The 23,399-nt window shown below is 42.2% G+C and overlaps 1 protein-coding gene across 3 annotated transcripts in view; it reads right to left on the bottom strand.

The window, feature by feature from the left end:
* ift122 (intraflagellar transport 122 homolog (Chlamydomonas)) overlaps positions 1–23,399 on the bottom strand; it is a 163,510-nt gene that overhangs the window by 108,648 nt on the left and 31,463 nt on the right. For all 3 annotated transcript variants that reach the window (XM_052017942.1, XM_052017940.1, XM_052017941.1), the window contains 3 exons: positions 22,768–22,906; positions 13,137–13,339; positions 7,598–7,735 (listed from right to left, as the gene is read on the bottom strand). In XM_052017942.1, coding sequence (XP_051873902.1) covers positions 7,598–7,735; positions 13,137–13,339; positions 22,768–22,906 — 480 coding nt within the window. The remainder of the gene's footprint in view (positions 1–7,597; positions 7,736–13,136; positions 13,340–22,767; positions 22,907–23,399) is intronic.

The raw sequence follows: 23,399 nt of genomic DNA, 5'->3' as shown, positions 1-23,399 counted from the left end.
TTTGGAGCATCTAGACAACAGCAAAACATATGGCAGGCTGCTGTTTATCGATTACAGCTCGGCATTCAAACCATCATCCTCTTGATACTAATCAACAAGCTTCAAAACCTGGGCCTCTGTACCTCCCTCTATAACTGGATCCTCAACTTACTTATCAGGAGACCACAGTCAGTGTGGATCTGTAGTAACATCTCCTCCTCGCTGACAATCAACACAGGCGAACATCAAGGATGTGTGCTTAGCCCACTGCTCTACTCTCTCTATACTCATGACTGCGTGGCTAGGCACAGCTCAAACACCATCTATAAATTCGCTGATGACACCACTGTTGTTGGCAGAATCTCAGATGGCGATAAGGAGGCTTACAGGAGTGAGATAGATCAGTTGGTTGAGTGATGTCGCAAAAACAACCTCACACTCAACGTCAGCAAGACCAAGGAATTGATTGTGGACTTCAGGAAGGGGAGGTTGGGAGAACACACACCAGTATTCATTGATGGGTCAGTGATGGAATGGGTGAGCAGTTTTAAATTCCTGGGCGTCAACATCTCTGAGGATCTATCTTGGGCCCAGTACATTGATGCAATCATGAAGAAGGCACACCAGCAGCTCTAATTCATTAGGAGTTTGAGGAGATTTGGTATGTCACCAAAGACTCTTGCAAATTTCTACAGATGTACGGTGGAGAGCATTCCCATCATGGCCCGGTACGGAGGCTCCAATGTGCAGGATTGCAAGAGGCTGCAGAGGGTTGTAGACTCAGACAGATCCATCACGGGCACAACCCTCGCCACCAACGAAGACATCTTCAAGATGCGGTGACTCAAGATGGCGGCATCTGTCATTAAGGACCCTCACCATCAGGGACATGGCCTCTTCTCGTTACTACCATCGGGGAGGTGGTACAGGAGCCTGAAGACCCACACTCAACGTTTCAGGAACAGCTTCTTCCCCTCCACCATCATATTTTTGAAAGGTCCATGAACTCATGAACACTACCTCATTATTCCTCTTTTGCACTATTTTTGTAACTTATAGTAATTTTTATGTCTTGCACTGTACTTCTGCTGTAAAACAACAAATTTCACCACATAGGTCAATGATAGTAAACCTGATTCTGATTCTAACTAATTTGAATATGAACGTACATGGCAAGAGGGGCCGGTGGGGGCTGGGGGAATTGGGGGTAGGGCAGCAAGTGTGGGGGAGGGTAGGGAGATGGGAGGGGGTGGGCACAGGCAAAGGGAAGGAGGAGGAAGTGGGATAGGCAGTGGGGGGAGTGGTGGGGGGGAAGGCAGGTGAGGCCCAGGTAGCGATGAGGGTGGGGGAGGCTGAGAAAGCTGGGCAGAGAGGGAGGTGGGCTGTGGCCTGGGCAGAGGCAGATGAGAGTGAAGTTGAGGGAAAACGGGGTCAGCACAGAAATTTGAGGCTGCATTAGAGATTAAGGAAAGTGCTGAAGTGCTATGGAGAATGCATCCTTGAGAATTTCTACCTCTAGAATAACAAGAGGGAGCTTTCACATTTGGGAGTTCACACTGTAGGTTAACTCTATCTCGTTATTTGATGAAGAGAGAAAATCTATAGGAAATCACTTATTACGTTTATTAGGAGTAACTGTCAGAATGACGGCATTATAAGACTTCAATTGCACCAGTATCAATTTGGATAGTGCTTAAGTAAAGGACAAAAGAAGTGTGGGACTTAAAGTATTCCAGCAACTTTCTTGAACATTAACTGGGATTGCCTTAACATTAAAGTCTCAGGGGTGGCAGAATTTTTGAGGTGTGTCCAGGAGAGCTCATTGACGCAGTATGTAAATAGACTTATGAGGGAAGGAGCATTACTGAACTTTATCTTGGGGAATGTAGCTGGTCAAGTAGAGGGAGTGTCAGTAGGGAAACATTTTGGAAATAGTGACCATAACTCTATGCATTTTAAAGTGGTTATGAGAAAGGAAAGATAAAGTAATAAAGGCCTTAAATTGGACTTCACAGAAATATTCACAAAGGAAATAGGCTTTTTTGTTGGAGAATTCAGTCAAGCTGTAGGTGAAAACCTAGTGTAGGTCTCCATAAATAAAGAGACGCAAGAGAGACTGCAGATGCTGGGAACCTGGAGCAACACATAAAATGATGGAGGAACTCAGCGGGTCAGGCAGCATCTATGGAGGGAAGTGGACAGTTGACATCTTGGGTTGAGAACCTTCATCAGGACTGGAAAGAAAGAGGGGAGATAGCCATTATAAAAGGGTGGGGGAGGAAGGGGTGGAGCAAGAGCTGGCAGGTGATAGGTGGATCCAGGTGAGATGGAGTTCATAGGCAGGTGAGGGAGGCGGAGAGTGGGAATGATGTGAGAAGCTGGGAGGTGATAGGTGGAAGTGACAAAGGGCTGAAGAAAATGGCATCTGATAGAAGAGGACAGTGGACCATGAAATAAAGGGAAGGAGGTGAGGGGGGGAACTGGAGGGAGGAATGTGTGGGTGATGAGCAGATCGAGAGGGTGGGATGGGGAAAAAAAGGGGAGGGGTGGACAGAGGGGGTGGTTACCGGAAATCGATGTTCATGCCGTCAGATTGGAGAGTACCAAGGCAGAATATGAGGTGCTGTTCCTCTAATCTGCATCTAGCCTTCACTTGGCAGTAGAGGAGGCTGTGGACAGACATGTCAGTGTAGGAATGAAAAGTGGAATGGCTGGCCACTGGGAGATCCTGGCTGGTACAGCGGATGGAGCAAAGGTGCTCAAGATTTTCAAATCTTCGCTGGACGCGTTAAGTACCAGATGACTGAAGAACAGCAAACATGGTCTTCCTTTTCAAGAAAGGCAGTGGGGAAAAGCCTAGTACCTATAGATTTATGAGCCTAACATCAATAATAGGGAAGATACTAACTAGAAAAAATTCTGCAGGAGAGGAGTAATGATCACTTAATAATCAAAAACAGCCAACATGGCTTTGTGAAGGCAGATCCTCGCTGACCGATTTGATTAACCTCTTTGAAGTGGTAGCAAAGTGCATCAATGAGACCAGGGCAGTAGATGAGATTTACATGCTTAGACAAGGTCCCACACGAAAGACTGGTTCAAAAGTTTACAGCCTACGTTAGGCCAAGTTAGCAAAGTGAATCCAAAATTGGCTCGGCAATGGGAGACAGAGGGTGATAGTTGACGGTTGTTTCTTCGATTGTATGCCTGTGACTAGTGTTATCCCACAAGGATCAGTGCTAGGACCCTTGTTGTTTGTAATACAAAACGGTACCAAAGAAAAGCAAAGGTAACATGCCTCAATGACTACCGACCAGTGGCTCTGACATCCACCATCATGAAGTGCTTTGAGAGGTTGGTCATGGCACGCATCAACTCCAGCCTACCAGACAACCTGGACCCATTGCAATTCACCTATCGGCAAAACAGGTCTACAGCGGATGCCATCTCCCTGGCCCTACACTCAGCTCTGGAGCATCTGGACAGTAAAGACACATATGTTAGACTATTGTTTATTGACTACATCTCTGCCTTCAATACAATAATTCCAAGTAAGCTTGTCACCAAACTCTGAGACCTAGGACTCAGTGCCTCCTCCTGTAACTGGATCCTTGAATTTCTAACAAACAGACCGCAATCAGTGAGGATAGGCAGCAATACCTCCGGCACGATTATTCTCAACACTGGTGCTCCACAAGGCTGCGTCCTCAGCCCTCTACTCTACTCCCTATACACTCATGACTATGTGGCTAGATTCTGCTCTAATTCCATCTACAAGTTTACAGATGATACCACCGTTGTAGGCTGTATCTCAAACAGCAATGTCGGAGTACAGAAAGGAGATAGAGAGCTTAGTGGAATGGTGTCATGACAACAACCTTTCCCTCAATGTCAACAAAACTAAAGAGCTGGTCATCGACTTCAGGAAAGGGGGTGGTGTACGTGCACCTGTCTAGATTAATGGTGCTGAGGTTGAGAGGGTTGACAGTTTCAAGTTCCTGGGAGTGAACATCACCAACAGCCTGTCCTGGTCAAATCACGTAGATGCCACGGCCAAGAAAGCTCACCAGCGCCTCTACTTCCTCAGGAGGCTAAAGAAATTTGGTTTGTCTCCTTTGACTCTCACCAACTTTTACCGATGCACCATAGAAAGCATCCTATCTGGATGTATCACGGCTTGGTATGGCAACTGCTCTGCCCAAGACCGCAAGAAGCAGCAGAGAGTAGTGGGCACAGCCCAGTACAACGCAGACACCCAGCCTCCCCTTCTTGGACTCTGTCTTTACCTCTCATTGCCTTGGTGTAGCAGCCAGCATAATCAAAGACCCCACCCACCCGGGACATTTTCTCTTCTCTCCTCTTCCATTGGGTAGAAGATACAGGAGCCTGAGGGCACGTACCACCAGACTTAAGGACAGCTTCTAACCCCACTGTGATAAGACTATTGAATGGTTCCCTTATACAATGAGATGGACTATGACCTCACAATCTACCTTGTTGTGACCTTGCACCTTATTGCACTGCACTTTCTCTGTAGCTGTGACACTTTACTCTGTACTGTTATTGTTTTTACCCATACTACATCAACGCACTCTGTACTAACTCAACGTAACTGCACTGTGTAATGAATTGACCTGTACGATCCGTTTGTAAGACAAGCTTTTCACTGTAGCTCGGTACAAGTGACAATAATAAATCAATACTAATACCAAATACATGTGAATGATTTGGATGTGGATGAAGGAGGCATGATCAGTAAGTTTGCATATGACACAAAGATTGCCAGAGTTAGGCTGCAGAGAGATATCAACATGCTGGTGAAATGGGCTGAAAAACAGCACATGGAGTTTAATCTGAGCAACTGAGGTTATGCATTTTGGTTATGCCATATTTCTATGGCTCAGACATACAGTATATCATGAATGGTTGGGTCCTAGGGAGTATTGAGGAACAGAGGAACCTGAGAGTCCAAGTCCATAGATCCTTCAAGGTGGCAATGCAGGTAGACAACATGGTTATTGTTTATTAGGCAAGGGGATGAATACAGAAGTAGGGAGGTTATGCTCCAACTTTATAAAACCTTCGGCAGACTGCATACAGTTTTGGTGACCAAGGTAAAGGAAGGATGTGATAGCACTGGTAAGGCTACAGAGGAGATTCACTAGGATGTTGCCTGGGGAGGGAGCTGTTCAGTTATGAAAGACTAGAGAAGCTCGGTCTTTTCTCCCTGGAGAGGTGGTGGGGGGGGGGGGGGGGGGGGGGGGTGGTGGTGGCATGATTGAGGTACATAAAACTATGAGGGGTATAGGCAGGAAGAACTGTGAGAAACTTTTCCCCATATCAGAGGTATGAAAAAACTAGAGGACATAGATCATAGATTTGGGGCAAGTGGGAAGAGATTCGGGGGGATATGAGGGGGACATATTTCATTCAGAGAGAGGCAAGTACCTGGAATGAACTGCCTAAGAGCTGGGTTGCTGACAGTACTTAAGTGTCCAGATGAACACTTGAACCATTAAAGCACAGAGGGCTATGCACCAAGTGCTGGTCAATGGAACTAATATGGAAGGATGCCCACTGATTGGCATGGACGGGTTGGGCTGAATAGCCTGTTTCATGCTCTATGATTCTATGATGTTCTTCAAATGTTGTGTTGGTACAGACCTCCATTACTTTCTCAGGCTATAGGATCCAGATTGCAACCACTCTTTGGGGGAAATATTTCATCCTTAAATCCCCTCTAACCATTTTACACCTCATCTTGCCCTCTGTTCTTAGACACCTCTGCCACGGGGTGAAATTTCTTATCATCTATCCTATCTATGCCTATCAAAATTTTGTGTACCTCCATCAGCCTCCTTTGCTCCAGGGGAAACAAACCCAATCTATCCAGTCTCTCCTCATAACTGAAATATTCCATCCTAGGCAGCAGCCTGGTGAACCTCCTCTATAACCTCTCCAGTGCAATCATGTCCTTTCTCACAGAGTCATACAGCACCGAAACAGGCCCTTCAGCCTAACGTCCACGCACCAATGATCAACCACCCATTTACACCAACCCTACATTAACCCCATTCTCCCAGCACTCCATCAACTTCCCCCAGGCACTACCACTCATCTACACACTAGGGGCCCGTACATCTTTGAGATGTGGGAGGAAATGCACATAGCAATACAGAACATGCAAACTCCACACACAGACAGAACCCAAGGACAGGATTGAATCTGGGCCTCTGGCACTGTGAGGCAGCAGCTCTACTACCTGCACCACCGTGCCATCCCTATAGTGCGGTGACCAGAAATGCACACACTAGATCCAGCTGTAGCCTAACCTAAGTTAGAGTCATAAAGCAATACAACACAGATACAGGCCCTTCAGCCCAACCAGTCCATGCCGACCATGGCGCCCACTCAGCTCATCCCAATTTCCTGCATTCTGCCCATGTCCTTCCAAGCCCCTCCCTTCCTCTTACCTATCCAAGTGCTTCTTAAGTGCTGCTATTGTACCAGCCTCAACTACTTCCTCTGGCACCTCATTCCATATACTCACCACTCTCTGCCCTTCAGGTCCCTTTTAAATCTTTCCCCTCACCCTAAACCTGCGCCCCCTAGTTTTGGACTCCCCTACCCTGAGGAAAAGACTGTTACCATCCACCTTATCTATACCTCTCATAATTTTAAAGACATCTATAAGGCCACCCTCTCATTCTCCTACGTTCCAAGGAACAAAGACCTAGCCTGGCCAACCTCTCCCTATAACTCAGGCCTTCTAGTCCTGGCAATCTAGTCCTTCTTAATCTTCTCTGCACTCTTTCCAGTTTAACCATGTCTTTTCTGTAACAGGGTAATCAAAACTGTACACAGTACTCTCAGGTACAGCCTCATCAACGACTCATACAATATAACATCCCAACTGCAATGTAATGTCCCAACTCCTATATTCAATGCCCGAACTGATGAAGGCCAGCGTGCTAAATGCCCTTTTCACCACCCTGTCTTCCTGTGATGCAGCTTTCAACAAGCTATGCACTTGTATTCCTCGGTCTCTCTGTTCCATTACACTCCCTAGTGCCCTACCATTCATAATACAACTCCTACGCTGGAGTGACTTTCCAGAATGCATCACCTCACACTTAACTGTATTGGCCCATTTCTCTAACTGATCAAGATCCCCTGTAATCTACAATAACCTTTTTCACCATCAACAATACCTCCTAATTTTGTGTCATCCGCAAACTTACTGGATCAAGCCTTGTGCATTCGCATCCAAGTCACTTATGTAAATAACAAATAACAAGGGCCCCAACACCGACCCCTGCGGCACACCACTAGTCACCGGCCTCCATTCCCAGAAACAATCTTCAACCACTAAGCCAATTTTGAATCCACCTAACTAGCTTTCCCTGGATTCCATGGGACCTAACCTTCCAGAAGTTTATAAAAGACCACATCACACCATGGTCCTAGATCCCTCATAGTTTGAAAAGGCTTTATCATTAAAAATTCTTGCTTAGACATTCAACACATCTTTCTCAATCTCCCTCAGAATACCAAAGGCAATGAAAATAAATGTAAATAGTACCAAGTAATCCTGATGGATTTCCTCAGTTAACATTACCTGACCATTTTTTAGACCAACTAACAAGCCTTCTCTTCCTGTTGGTCCTCCAATAACCTTAATGTAGCGAATGAGCGACTCCATGAGCCATTCCCTCTCCTTCACACCACTAAATGACAAGCACTGTAATCTTTTCTCCTGCATGGGACATAAAGACAGTGTTAGCAAAGCAGCAAGTTGCTAACTAAGAATGCCAATGATAGGCAAAAATAGAACTTTTAAAAGTAAAACAATGCTGGAAATGCTCAGCAGGTCAAGCAGCATCTGTGGAGAGAAATAATGTTTCAAGTCTTACCTTTCATCAGAACATATTCACTATATGAGCCTCACAATTTTGATTATGCGCAAACAAAACCAAACATTACATTTTATGAGGACAATTCACGGTGGAAACTCTACTGATAAGAGCAGCAGCTCCAAACTAAATAGATGTTTCGAAGTTACTGACAGATTCTACAGTGATTCCTTATTTGGTCAGTTTCTAACTTGCAGGTTATCCATTTGAAGGACCATGTCAGATTCATCTAAAAACTGGGAGGACATGAAATATAAAACTGTTCTTTTCAATGACATGTCTCAGATTAAGGATCAATATTCTCCATCATAATTCAAAGTCATAAAATATGTTCCTAATTTCCCTTTCCAATTTTAAGAATTAGATAAAGCTTCTTCCTTTGGCCCTTATTTTACAAAGACACAGTTGCATGAGTCAGCATTATGTCTTTCCACTCTGCCTTTTATGTCAGTCTTCATCCAAGTTTTTTTTATTTCAACAAATCTCTTCAGCTCAATTTCTTCTGTAATTAAAATAAATTCCAATATGGAATTCCATGCAACACTAAACTTCTCAGCTGTGAAACAGATTTTCAAGGTCTTCAGACATGGTAATATAATAGTGTCTACCGGATGACCTAGTTTAGTTATTAACAGTAAGGGCAGGGTGTGAAAATAATTTCATACTTATTCTACAGCAAGGCATTGACATTTCAATCAGAGAAATAAATTTTTCACAAATTTCTGAGAACACTATGCTTATTTTTTTTTAATGATCCCTTAAGTATAACGTCAAAGTGTTCAGTGTTCAAAATTACAGATAAAATATTTTGGAGGTTACCTTTTGAAAATCAAAGACGAAGGGCAGTGATTTGTGTATGGAATGGTAGTGAGTGATACCAACCAAGTTTCATCCTGAACCGTTGTTGAGTTAGCTGACTTCAGCTACAGTAGTAATTTGGATCTTACAATTAAACTCAGAACTCATAGTTTGCGTCAAGGATTTGGTTGGTGTTAAATTCCTGACTGTTTTCAGAAACCTTGACAGGAAGTTGATTTATGTGAGGCTGACCTTTATCTTCCTTAAGGGGAATAACCTGTTGGCATTCATTGCTTCAACTCACACATAAGGTATCAGCCAAATGACAAAGCCACTTCAAGAGAGCAAGATCAAGAAAACAGATGCAATATAGAGAAAATTTAACATTTTATATCCGAATCCATGAATGGAATACAAAATCCTTAATTTTGCATTTTCTAATAAGAACTCCTGGAGCTGACTAAAAAATCCTATTGAAACATCATTCTAATAACAAATAGGATACATGACAAATACTAGAAAAAGAGCCAAACTTTATAAATGGATTCATTAAGAACAGATTGCACAGCAGGTGCACTGTAATTGGCTAGAATAAACACATTGTGCCACAGAGAGGCATGACAGAAGCTTCCGCCTCACTACCTTCAACAGTGTCTACTTGATTTAGTCGTTTTGACTGGCACATTGGAGTGTGGAGCAGAAGGGCAAATTACTCAGACCTTACGTGCAAACAGCATGCAGTTAAGAGGTTTGGGAGCAGCCGACCTATCTGTTCTTGAATGAAAGTAAATTAGTTCAATTTTATAAAAAAATTGTTCTAATTTTCACAGCAATATACAACAACATTCAGTCAGCAGTGGGGAAATGGGACATGGGATCTACGGATCAGGCGGATTATAAACATTACTTACCACCAGTTCCAATTGACTTTAACTGTACTAAATTAGTTGGGGTTTGATCAGTACAACATCATCTGTTTAATATTACCAAACTTCTAATCATATTTTGTTGGATAGATTGTGGGATGAATGATGGCCAGATCAAAGGGACTTAGTGATACATGAGCCTCAGTTTTTGAGTGTACAGCTGACTGTAAAATTGCCTGGCATTATGGCACAGGAGGCAACTCACATGAAAGGAGTAAAAAGGAAAATGATAGTCACAGTATGGTCAGAGAAACAGATACTTTTTTTTTCCAAGGCTGGAAGAGTGAACTTAAAAGTTCTACTGGGAGAATTTGTGAAATCTGGGACCAAATTAAAACCCAATATATCAAAGACATAATCTTGTTATCTGAGGCACATGCAAACTGCCACAGACTGGAACAATAAGAGAATGTAATGTGTAATGCAGTTCATGTGGAAGATGGGCTCAGATATTCATGGGTCACTGGCTTCAGTGGTGAAGGAAGAGAAAGCTATTCCAGTGCAATGTGCTCCACTTAAACCAGACTGGGTTCGATGCCCTGGGAAATCAGATAACTTGAACTTTAATCTAATAAAGGCGTATATCTATATTTTTTTTGGAAGTGGGATGAAGGCTAGCAAAATTGGCTGAGGAAAGTTCATGTGGAGACTAAGGTTTAGATTTGTGAGGAAAATTCAAGACCTGATAGCAATATAGAAATTTGCGTACTTATAAGCAGAATGTGACAGGTAGGAACAGAAAGTTTAATGATAAAATATAATAGAAGATGAAACTAATTCAAGGAAAAATGGTAAAAAGTAGATGAACTAGAGGCACAGATAGAAATTAATGGGCTTAATGTTATAGATGTAACATATGCAATTAAGAACAACCATGGAAGAGAATTAAATAAGATCACAAGCCAAGGGAGCAGAAGCAGGCCATTTGGCCCATTGAGTCTGCTCCAAGGAAAAGGGAAAAAATGAGAAATGAGAAAGGGGGGGAGGAAGAAGAAGGAAAAAAAAACTATTCTAATCCCAATTTCCAGCCTTATCCCCATATCCCTTGATACCCCAACTATTTAGATACCTATCTATCTCTTCCTTGAACGCCCCCAATGATCTGGCCTCCACTGCTGTACCTGGCAAGGAATTCCACAATTTAACCACCCTCTGGCTAAAGAAATTTCTCCTCATCTCTGTTTTGAAACTGTACCCTCTAATTCTAAGATTGTGCCCTCTGGTCCTGGACTCACCCACCAAGGGAAACAGCCTAGCCACATCCACTCTGTCCATTCCTTTCAACATTTTAAATGTCGCTATGAGGTCCCCTCTCATTCTTCTGTACTCCAAGGTACTTTATGTTAACAGACAAATGAAAAGTAGAAGGTGGGAGAGGATGGTCAGCCACATTAATAAAGGCTGACATTTGAATTCATCTTGGAACCAAAGGATGTAGAATCAACGGGGAGACACCAAAGACTGCAGATGCAAGAATCAGTAGCAACAAACAAGATGTTGCAGGAACTCAATGGGTCAGCAGCAAAGTGGAGGGAAATGGACAGTTGACGTTTTGGGTCGAGACCCTTCATCTGGACTGAAAAGACAGAGGGGAGATAGCCAGTACACAAAGGTTGAAAGGAAGGGGTGTAGCAAGAGCTGGTAAGTGATAAGTGGAACCAGGTGAGGAGGAGTGATAGGCAGATGGGGAGGGAAGAGGGGAGACTGGGAGGTGATAGGTGGAGGCAACAAAGGGCTGATGACGATGGAATCAAGTAAGGGAGGTGAGGAGGGCAGTTGGGAACAGTGGGTGGAGGTGAACCAGTGGAAGGAGTGTATGGGTGACAGGAGATGGAGTGAGTGGAGGCAGGAGAACACTGAATTCTCCAATTTCAGGTAATCCGCTTCCCTGTTGCTTTTCTCTCTCCTCCTGATCTACTCAGTTCTTCCGATACTCACCCCAACACCCCTCATTTCCCCTCCTCCACCCATTGATAGCCTGCACCCCAAGGTTCCAAAAGATTTATGGGATATTGTATCCATCAGTGGTCATCTCCTCAAATTCTGGAATAGTCTAAGGAAATAGAAGATTGCAAATGCAATTATGTTATACTAGAAAAGGAAAGACACAAAATAGGGAACTATACACTAGTTAAACCTTACTTTAGTTGTCAATAAAGTGCTGGAACGCTAACAGATGTGATAACACAATACTAATAAAATAATTAGACAGTCAGAGTCACTAAGAAGAGAAAAATCATGGTTGACAAAGATAATGTAGTTCTTTGAGGATTTAGCTAGCTATGCAGATCATAGGGAACAATTGGTATTAATATCAATCTTTTATAAATGGATTTTTAGAAGACTTTTGATTAGGTACCACATGAAATCCTTGTATATTAAAATGACTTTTTAAAATAAAACAGTATTTAAAGCAAAGATAGGGAGGTATGTCTCTCTTCAGGTGAATATATCCTTCCACTGGGCCTTCAATTATGTTTATCCCATTACTCGCATTTCTGCCCACACCCATTCGTTTTTCCTTGTTCTCAGCTTCCTCCCCACCAGCTTCCACATTTTTAGCTCCTCCACCATTTCTACATCTCTGGCATGATGCCAAACACATCTTTTTTTCTTCTTTCAACAGTTCTATAATCATTTCCAACAACCTTCTCTTTGGCTCCCCTCAACCCCAAGGCACTATCCTCTTTGCTGGAAAGACAGATCAATTGGTAATTGCTAACCTTGAGCTTCAAATTGTTTTATGCTCCTCCCAATCCCCACTCTGATCACCTTTCACAGGCAGCCCCAATGAAGATCAATGGAAGTTCATGAAAAAGCACCTCATTTTTCTATTAGCCACCATCCAGTCCCTGATAATGACGTTCAACAATTAAAGAGCATATCCACTATTCCAGTGGAGACCCAAGAGATTGCAGATGCTGAAATTTGGAGCAATAAACAATCTGCTGGAGGAATTCAACGGATCAAGCAGCATCCGTGGGAGAAAAGGTTGAAACCCTACATCAGGACTCATACAATTCCCGCTCGACCCACTGAACTCCTCCAGCAGATTGTTTATTGCAACACTCTTCCACTGTTTGTGTAGTATCTGGTGTAAATAGTTTCCTACAGATCGACTCTTTTTTTCTTCAAAATCCATTTTCTTGTACCATCATCAGTTTTGTCATTTACAACTCCTGCCTCCCCCCCCTTTATTTCAGCCTCCCCTTCTCTGCCTGTACTCATTTAAAGCCCACAACATCTCTAAACTGCTTGCCATTTTGACGGAAGTTCAACCTCATGAAATTATAAATATTTCTCTATTATTTCCAGCATTTTCTATTTTCATTTCTATTTTCCAGCATTCACAATATTATGCTTTTCCTAAAATTCTTTATCTGTATCGGATGCCATCAACAGCCTGAAAATGATGTCTGAGAACCATTGGAAATCCACCTAATGCAAGAATGTAACAGTTATAAAAAAAGTAGCTGCACTAATGATGTCTATGAACCAAAGTATCTATTAACTAACATACCAGACACAAGATAAGGTGTTGGGAGCACACAACCAACAAGTTGCATTCAAATTTCTTAGCAATCTTCTCCTTGACACGGTAATGCATGTCAGTATTATCTTCTGAAAAGAGCTCGTAGATGAGGATTTTTTCTGGCAGCTGGATGGCTAGTCGGTTTTTATAAATCGCAATCTTCTTCACGAGCTCCCTGCATCTGATACGCACTAGGAAAAATGAGAACATACAGTATATCAAAATGTGTAGTAACTAGACATTAGCAACTAACAAACACTTGAACTGGACCCTCAATCCATATTAATGATGACTGAAAGTCTGAGTGTACCACAGCCATTTTTACTAATTTTACAAAGATGGGTTCACAAGCTGTGAGGAAGACATAACAAGCCTACAAAGGGATATAGATAGGTTAATTGGGTGGGCAGGAAGTTTGCAGATGGAGAATAATGTGGGAGGATGTGAGGTTACCTACTTCGGAAAAAAAATGAAAAAGCAAATTATTATTTAAATGGAGCAAGACAAAACGTTGTAGTGCAAAGGGATATGGATGAAATACAAAGGGTTGGTACGCAGGCACAATGATTAGCAGAACTAATGGAATATAGGTCTTTATTGCAAGGAATATTGTGTATAAAGATTGGGACATTTGGATGCAACTTTACAGGGTGCTGGTGAGATTGCATCTGCAGTATGACATGCAGTTTTGGTCTCCATATTCAAGTTTGGATATTCTCTGCATTGCCTCCAATGCAAGGAAGTTCACTAAATTGATTCCTGGGATGAAGGGGTTGACATAAGAAGAAATGTTGTGCAGGTTGGGCCTGTCCTCATTAGAGTGTAAACAAATGAGAAGTGATCTTAATAATATAAGATTCTGAGAGGAATTGATAGAGTGGATGTTGACAGGATATTTCCCCGAGCTAGGGAACAGACTTTGAGAATGGGGTGGGGTGGGACAGTCACCCATTTAAAAGGGGATATGAAGACAAATTTCTTCTCTCACAGGGTCCTTACTCTTTTGAATTCCCTCTCCTAGAGGGCTGTGAAGGTGGAGTCGTTGAATATATTGAAGATGTTCGAACTACGGAGGAGTGAAGGAATTATGAGGAGAATGCAGGAAAGTAGTGTTCAAGCAAAGATTGCATCAGGCATGGCAAAGTAGGCTCAAGGGCCCACTTGGCCTACTTTTACTCCTTTTTTTTTTAATGTCTTTATGAACTGATTGAACAAATAATTTCTTGCTATGAGCTGTTGAAGGTGACTGATGTTTTATCCAGGATTTTGAAGTAGATAGGTCTGAGACATTTGGATGCTCAAAATGAATCTATAGACAATTAGTGTCAAACACAAGTCTGTAATGATTCAACTGCAAATCCACTTCAGAAGGCAAGTGAAGAATTACATTATAATATTTTAAAGTCATTTAAGGGCAGACAGTTAGTACAGTTACCTCAAAGCTCCAGGGACCCAGGTTCAAACGGGACCTTGGGTGTTGTCACTGCTGAGCTTGCACGTTCCTTCTGTGACAGCAAGTTTCCTCACATTTAGCTACAGTAATTAACCCCTTATTACTGATTAAAGGCAAAAAGAATCCAAAGGGAGTTGACAGGAATGTATGGGACAGAATAAGTTACATGGGTACAGGAAAATAAGGAAGGCAAATGGGACTGCTCCTTGAGGAGCCAGCATGGCTTTTATGGGACAAATGGCCTCCCTCTGAATCATTATGAGTGCAAGATCAGAAATAATTAGGAGGGTAGAAATAGATGAACTTATGGCTAAAGAGCTGTTGCGTGGGTAGGTCTTTAGGTCCTTGGATCATTGGGATAGTTTCTAGGCAGGTGAGTCCTGTACAAGGCAGCCAGGTTGCACCTAAACTGGAGAGGAACCTACTTCCTTGCAGGGAGCTTTGGTCACCCTATTCCGGAGAGTTTAAACTAATTTGGCAGGGAGCGGGGAAACAGAGTAGCCATGCAGCAGGTGGGGAGAGAAAAATGTAGTACAGAGCAGACAGAGAAAGGTTCGAGAGCACGGGAGGGCTGACGGGCTCAATTTCATTTACTTTAACACAAGGAGCCTCACAGGTAAATCAAATGAGTTTAGTGCATAGATTAGCACTTGGAATTATGATGCTATTGTGTTGAGGGAAGGGCAGAACTGGCAGCTTAATGTTCCAGGCTGTAGAAGTTTCAGATGTGACAGAGGGGGACGCAAAAGAGGAAGAGTAGTCGCACTAATGATTAGGGAGAACATAACAGCAGTACTTACCCTACATACCAGTATACCCTGGAAAGAACATCCAACGAATCCATACAAGTAGAACATTAGGAATGGGGGGTTCTTTGGTAGGGAAATTATTGGAAGAAATCCGAAGTGATAGAATTTACGTACATTCAGAAAAGTAGGGGCTGATCAGGGATAGTCAGAATCGCTTTGTGCAGGGAAAATCCTGCCTAATTGACCTTTTTTTTTGAAGTATCTAAGAATATTGATGAACGCAGGGCAGTAGACATTGTCCATATGGACTTTACAAAGGCATTTGACAAGGTCCCATGTGGTAGACGGTCCAGAAGGTTAAGGACCATGGGATCTAAAGCAAGCTGGCTAACTGGATCCAAAATTGGTTTGGCAATATGAGGCAGAGTGTAATGGTGGAAGGATGCTCTTCTGATTGACAAAGGATATAGATCAGTTGCAGATTATGGACAGAGAAATGACAAATGGAGTTTAATCTGGCCAAGTGTGAGTTGTTACACTTCGGGAGGTCAAATGTAAAGGGAGAGTACACAGTTAATGACAGGACCTTTATTAGTGTTGACATACAAAGGGATCTAGGAATCCAAGTCCATAGCTCGCTGAAGGTGGCTGCACAGGTTGATAGGGTGGTAAAGAAGGCATAATAATCAAGGCACTGAGTTCAAGAGTTGGGAAGTTATGTTGCAGCTTTATAAACTCTAGTTAGGTTGCATCTGGAGCACTGCATTAAATTCCAGTTGCCCCTTTTATAGGAAGGATGTGGTATAAGGGGAGGCTGGAAAAACTTGGGTTGTTTTCTCTGGAGCGACAGGGGCTGAGAGGAGACGTGATAGAAATTTGTAAGATTCTGAGAGGCATAGATTTGAGGCATAGAGGGCATGCACTTAAGGTGAGAGGGGCAGGTTTAAAGGAGATGTGCAGGGCAAGGTTTGTGTTTTTTTTTACACAGAGTGGTAGGTGCCTGGCATGTGCTGGTATTAGTAGTCAAGGCAGATATGATAAAGGCATTTAAAAGGCTCTTAGATAGGGACATGGATGTGCAGAGAATGCAGGGATATGGACACTGTGTAGGCAGAAGGGACTAGTTTAGTTAGTCGTTTAATTAGTTCGGCATAACATTGTGGGCCGAAGGGCCTGTTCCTGTTCTGTACTGTCCTATGTTCTGTTCTATGATTGGAAGTCTGTGACCACTGGTGTACCACATGGATTAGTGCTGGGACCCTCGTTTGTGATATATATTAACAACTCGGATACGAACAGAGGAAGCATTATTGCAAGTTTGCAGATGAAAGAAGTTGGTGTTGTGGATAGCGAGGAAGGCTATGAATGTCCAAGGGTACACAGTGTACAGGAAAGATAGGCGGGTAGGTGGTGTGGCCCTGATAGTTAGCAATGATATAAAATCAATAGAAAGAAGGGACATAGGGTCAGAAGAAGTGGAATCCTTATGGTTGGAGTTAAGAAATGGCAAGGGTAAAAGGACAATAATAGCAGTTATATATAGGCCCCCTAAAAGCAGCCGGGATGTGGATTATAAGTTACAGTTAGAAATAGAAAAAGCATGTCAGAGAGACAATGTCAAGATAATCATGGGGGATTTTAACATGAAGGTGGATTGGGAAAGCCAGGAAGGTAGTGGATCTCAGGAGAGAGAGTTTGTGGAATGTCTACGGGATGGCTTTTAGGAGCAACTTTTTGATGAGCCCACCAGGGGATCAGCTGTTTTGGATTGGGTGCTGTGTAACGAACCAGAGGTGATTAAGGAACTGAAAGGTAAAGGAACCATTAGGAAGTAGCGATCATAATATGATTGAATTCAGTTTCAAATTTGAAAAGGAGAAGCTGATATCAGGTGTGTCAATATTTCAGTGGAACAAAGGAAATTACAGTGGCACGAGAGAGGAACTGACCCAAATTGATTGGAAAAGTAAGCTAGTTGGAGGGCAGAGCAGAAATGGATGGAATTTCTACAAGAAATAAGGAAAGTGCAGGATAGATATATTCCAAGAAAAAAGGTTATGAATGGAAAAATCACACAAATGTGGATAACGAGAGAGGTTAAGGCTAAAATAAAAGCAAAAGGGAGGGCATACAAGGAAGCAAAAATTAGTGGGAAAACAGAAGACTGGGAAACTTTTAAAAACTTACAGAAAGAAACTAAGAAGGAAAGAAAAGATGAATTGTGAAAGGAAGTTGGCAGATAACATTCAGAAGGATACTAAGAGTTTTTTTAAATATATGAAGAGTAAAAGAGAGACACAGGTTGATATAGGACCAATTGAAAATGGTGCGGGAGAGATTATAATGGATAACAAAGAGATGGCAGAGGAACTAAATGAGTATTTTGCATCGGTCTTCACTATGGAGGACATCAGCAATATACCTGATAGTCAGGGGTCTCAGGGGATAGAACTGAGTTCAGTCAAGATTACTAGAGAGGTGGCGCTAGAGAAGCTAAATGGACTAAAGACAGATAAGTCTCCCGGACCGGATGAAGTGCACCCTCGGGTTCTGAAGGAGGTGGCTTTAGAGGTTGTGGAGGCATTGGTGATAATTTTCCAGGTATCAATAGACTCTAGCATGGTTCCGGAGGACCGGAGGGTCGCAAATGTAGTTCCGCTGTATAAGAAAGGTGGGAGGCAGCATAAAGGAAATTACAGACCTATTAGTCTGACATCAGTGGTTGGAAAATTATTGGAATCAATCTCAAGGATGAGGTTATGGAATACCTAGAGGTGCAAGGCAAGATAGGTCCAAGCCAGCATTTTTTCACGAAGGGAAAATCCTGCCTGACCAACCTATTGGAGTTTTTTGAGGAAATCTCAGGTAGGGTGGGTAAGGGAGAGGCTGTGGATATTGTGTATTTAGACTTTCAAAAGGCCTTCGACAAGGTGCCACACAAGAGGCTGATTAATAAGATGAGAGCTCATGGAATTACAGGTAGGATATTGGAATGGGTGGAGCATTGGCTGATAGGCAGAAAACAAAGAGTGGGAATAAAGGGATCCTGTTCTGGTTGGCTGCCGGTTACCAGTGGTGTTCCGCAAGGGTCGGTGTTGGGGCCGCTTCTTTTTACATTGTACATCGATGATTTAGACTACAGAGAAAATGGTTTTGTGGCTAAGTTTGCAGATGACCCCAAGATACGTGGAGGAGTAGGGAGTATTGAAGAAACAGGAAGGTTGCAGAGAGACTTAGATAGTTTAGGAGTATGGGCAGAGAAATGGCAGATGAGATTCAATGTTGAGAAATGTGCAGTTGTACACTTTGGAAGAAGAAATAAATGGGCAGATTATTATCTAGATGAAAATTCAAAGTACATAAGTGCAAAGGGACTTGGGGGTGCTCATACAGGATACCCTAAAGGTTAACCACCAGGTCGGATCAGCAGTAAAAAAAAAGCAAATGCTATGTTGGCATTCATTTCGAGAGGTAAAACGTATAAAAGTAAGGAAGTGTTGCTGAGGCTCTATGGGGCACTAGTGAGACCTCATTTGGAATACTATGTGCAGTTTTGGGCCCCTTATCTTAGGAAGGACTTACTGATGTTGGAGAGGGTTCAGAAAAGATCTATGAGGATGATTCCCAGAATGAAAGGGCTTACATACAATGAGCGTTTGCCGGCTCTTGGACTGTACTCACTGGAGTACAGAAGAGTGAAAGGGGACCTCATAGAAACATTTAGAATGTCGAAAGGACTGGACAGAGTAGATGTGGCTAAGCTGTTTCCCTTGGTGGGTGAGTCCGGGACTAGAGGGCACAGTCTTAGAATTAGAGGGTATGCGTTTAAAACAGAAATGAGGAGCTATTTCTTTAGCCAGAGGGTAGTGAATTTATGGAATTCTTTGCCACATACAGCTGTGGAGGCCCGATCATTGGGGGTGTTTAAGGAGGAGATTGATAGATATCTAATTAGTCAAGGATCAAGGGATATGGGGAAAAGGCTGGAAATTGGGGCTAGTTAGGAATAGGTTAGGTTAGCTCATGGAGCAGACTCAATGGACTGAATGGCCTACTTCTGCTCATTTGTCTTGTGATCTTGTGAAGGCTGTCTAAGGCTTAGATCAAATGGAAAATTGGGCAGACCACCGGCAGATGGAACTTAATTGCAAGTGCAAGGTGATGCATTTTGGGAAGTCAAGTAAGGGTAAATGGGGGGGAGCTAAAGAACGTTGATGAACAGAGGGACTTTGGACTTCAATTCCATAGTTCCCTGAAAAAGGCAACACAGGCAATAGAGTGAAGAAAGCATGTGGCATAGAATATATAAGTTGGGATACTAGTTAGGCCACACTTGGAGTACCGTGTGCAGTTCTGATTGCCATACCACAGGAAGGATACGATTGCACTGGAGAGTGCGCAGAAGAGACTTACTACTAGGATTTTGCCTGAATTGGTGGACTTTAGTTATGGGGCAAATTTGGATAGGTTGGGTTTGTTTTCCCTGAAGCAAAGGTGGCTGAGGGGTGACCTGATTGAGGTAAATAAGATTTAAGAGACCTAGAAAGGGATAGAGAGTCAGAATCTTTCCTCCATGGTAGGAATATCAAAAACGAGAGGGCATAGGTTTAAGGTGAGGAGGAATTTTAAGGGAAATTTGAGGGGAAAGGGCTTTTTTTTTATAAAACGGAGAGTAGTTGATGTCTGATACACACTGCCGGAGGAAGTGGCAGAATCAGATACAATTACAAAGTTTAAGAGGCATTTAGACAGGCACTTGAAAAGTCAAGGCATAGGAGCCAGGCAAATAGGATTGATGTAAATAGGCAAAAAAGTCAGAATGGACATGGTGGGCCAAAGGGCCTGTTTCTGTGCTTTCCAGCTCTTTGATTCCATAACAGCGGTGGCGCACATCAGCATTTTTCCCACCACAGAAATCCTGGAAATATTCAGCAGACCAAGCAGCCAAGTTATGCTTTGGGCCAAATCCTCTTCTACAATCTGAAGCAATAACTCTATTTTTTTTTCTTTCCCCCACAGATACTGCCTGATCTTTTGAGCATTTCCAGCAAAATAATCCTGGTTACACCTGTACCAAAAGTCCACTTTCACAACTGACCATCATATCCCTTGATTCCTCTCATACCCAATGACCTTATTCATTTTCACTTCCTTCTGGCGTTGATAAAGTGTAACACAAGAGGTTATTAAACAAAATCAGAGATTGCCAGAGATATACTGGGATGGACTGGTTAATGGACAGAAAATTGTGCAGAAATAAATGGATCACTTTTGGGTCAGGAGGCTGCGACTAATGGGGTGCTGCAGGGAACTGGGGCTCAGGCCCTGGCTGTTCATTATCCATATCAATGATTTCGATGAAGGGAATAACTGTAACATACCTAGGTTATTGTTGAAGCAAAGCAAGGTGGCAGTGAGAATTGTGAGGAGGATGCAGGCTTCAAAGGGAAATAGATTGTGAAAGAGTGAAGACATGGCAATGCAACATAACATTAAAAAATATGTAGTCATCCACTTTGCTAACAAAAATAGCAAAGCAGATTTTTTTTTTAAATGGTAAAAGATTGAAATGTGTTGGTTTTGAAAGGGACCTGGATGTCCTTCTATATGAAATCATGGAAATTTATCATGCAGGTGCACCAAGCAATTAGAAAGGTAAATGATAGGTTGGCCTTTATTGCAAGATCATTTAAGTACCTGATTAAAGACATATTACTGCAATTATGCAGGGCCCTGGTGAGACCACATTCAGCATATTGTGTGCAGGTCTAGCCTCCCTACCGAGGGAAAGATATACCTGCAATAGACAGTGTGCAAGAAAACTTCAACAGATTGACTCCTAGAATAGGAGAATGGTTCTCCGATATAAGATGAAGCAGAATGGATCTATATTTGTTCAAGTTTAGTGGAATAAGAAGCGATATCAATGAAACATACAAGATTTTGACAGGGTAGATGCAGGAATGATCTTTTCCCTCGTGAGGTGTCTAATAAAGGTTTGACCATTCAGCACTGGTCTGAGAAGAAATTTCTGCACCAGATGTAGAGAATATTTGGAATTCTTCACCCGAGAGAGCTTGGAAGCCAAGTATATTCAAGACATAGCTGAGTTAAAAGATCAGCCATGATTTTATCAAACGGCAGAAGTGTGAGGGGCCACATGGCCTAATGTTCTTATGTAGAGAATGGCTTTATGTGCTTAGAGAGAATTCCAAAGGTTCATATGTCTCCAGGTGAATTAATTACTTACCTCAGTTCAAAAGAGCTGATCCTTAAACCTTTTTACAAACATACTGGCAAAACTAGCATTTAATGCCCACTCTTAATTTCTCTTGAGAAAGTTGTGATAAGCCGCTTTCTGGTGAAAGTATAGGATAGAGTGCTTGAGGTTTCAATTTAGCAATAAAGATGGAACAATGACAGATTTCTAAGTCACGACAGTGTGTAATTTGGAAGGCAATCTCCAGGTGGAGGCGGTCTCCACAAACCTGCTGTGCTTTCTTCTCTTAAGGATGTATCTTAGAACCTATCATAGCTTGAGACCATGCCCACTAATTTCAGACAATCTAGCCAGGAGAATTAGACTCTTAGATCTACCCTGTTATTCCCTCTCAGAATGCTATTGCCTTAAATGAGACCTCTCATTCTTCCAAATTCCACTGTTTGCAGAATAGGCCCTCCTAATCAATGTTTCTTCAAATATATTTGATCTCAAGAATAATGCTGGATGAGTTAAATTAAATATTTTGTATCACATTTTTCAACAGAATAATATATTATGCTGGAATTTATATGACCATTGCATCCAACAAAACTCTAATTTAATTTGGAACTTCATGCAATAACCTACACTTTTGTTAAACAATGTAAATAATTACTTCTGTTAATTATGCCATAATGTCAATATGCTATACATAAATTGCTGAAATGATTAGGCCAGTCAGATTCCATAAAGACAATAAATGTTCCATAAATGGAGCAGAACTCTGTATCTTCAGATTTTTCTCCTTACAGTCACTGATTCACTATACATCCAGCCATTTTCTATGAAAATCAAAATAAAATGCAGATGCTGGAAATACTCAGGAGGTCAGGCCACATTTGTAAGAATAGAAACAAAATTAATTTTTCGGGTCAAATCTGTTCCTCTTCTCATAGTTACGGCCTGACCTACTGAGTATTTCCAGCTAATTTCTGTCTCTGTGTCAGATCTGCAGTTTTTAGCTATTTGTTGGAACATCTGATGCTTATCTCGATCCACAGAGAGTTGATTCCATGGCTGTAAATTACACATTACAGGCTCTGATGTATCAATAATTGTATCTTAGTAATCACAATGATCAATCAGTTTAACTGCAAATAGCATGGGAAAGCCCAGTTACCAGTAGCAACTGCTGAAACCTGTCTGCGGACTCACCTTTTTGCTCTGTGATGAGATGTTGGACAATGACATCAGTCATGCTATCCCTGTAGGCATAACGGTCCTTGTACAAGCCATGTACTGTGCTAAAAATGATTTGGTAAAAGGCTATTGTACCGTCTTGGCAGCCTACAACCTTAGAAAACAATAAAGAACCATTTGCAAGTTCTCTTCATCAAAATATAAGCAGTAATATGCAAAGCTTTGAGACACAACTGAGGCTTGATCTAATTAATTAACAGACCTGTTTTAAGGGGGTCAGTGACCGGTTCCTGTATTCCTATGAATTATATCCAATTACTATTTAAATCATTACTTTGACTTCGCAATCATAGGAACCATCATGAGTGTGCTCACCTGCACAAATTAACCAAAGCAAAAGAGAAATCGCTAAGCTAGATATGGAGTGGCAATAAGTATAATTCTTTGCTTACCTTCACAGTTGGGAGGCTTAACAACTCTATTAAATCAATTGAAGCACACGAACCTCAAAACTTGAGCATTACTACTTTTGCACATTTGGGTCTCAGGACTGAACCCTTAAACTTGAACTGTGAGACACAAGGCAGACTAATATTAAGGCTCATTCTTAATTCAGTCACTCTAACAAGCAACAGGGATCGAGGAAT

The sequence above is a fragment of the Pristis pectinata genome, chromosome 6 (assembly GCF_009764475.1).
Source record: "Pristis pectinata isolate sPriPec2 chromosome 6, sPriPec2.1.pri, whole genome shotgun sequence".
NCBI lineage: Eukaryota > Metazoa > Chordata > Chondrichthyes > Rhinopristiformes > Pristidae > Pristis > Pristis pectinata.
This window is presented reverse-complemented; position numbering and strand designations above follow the sequence as displayed.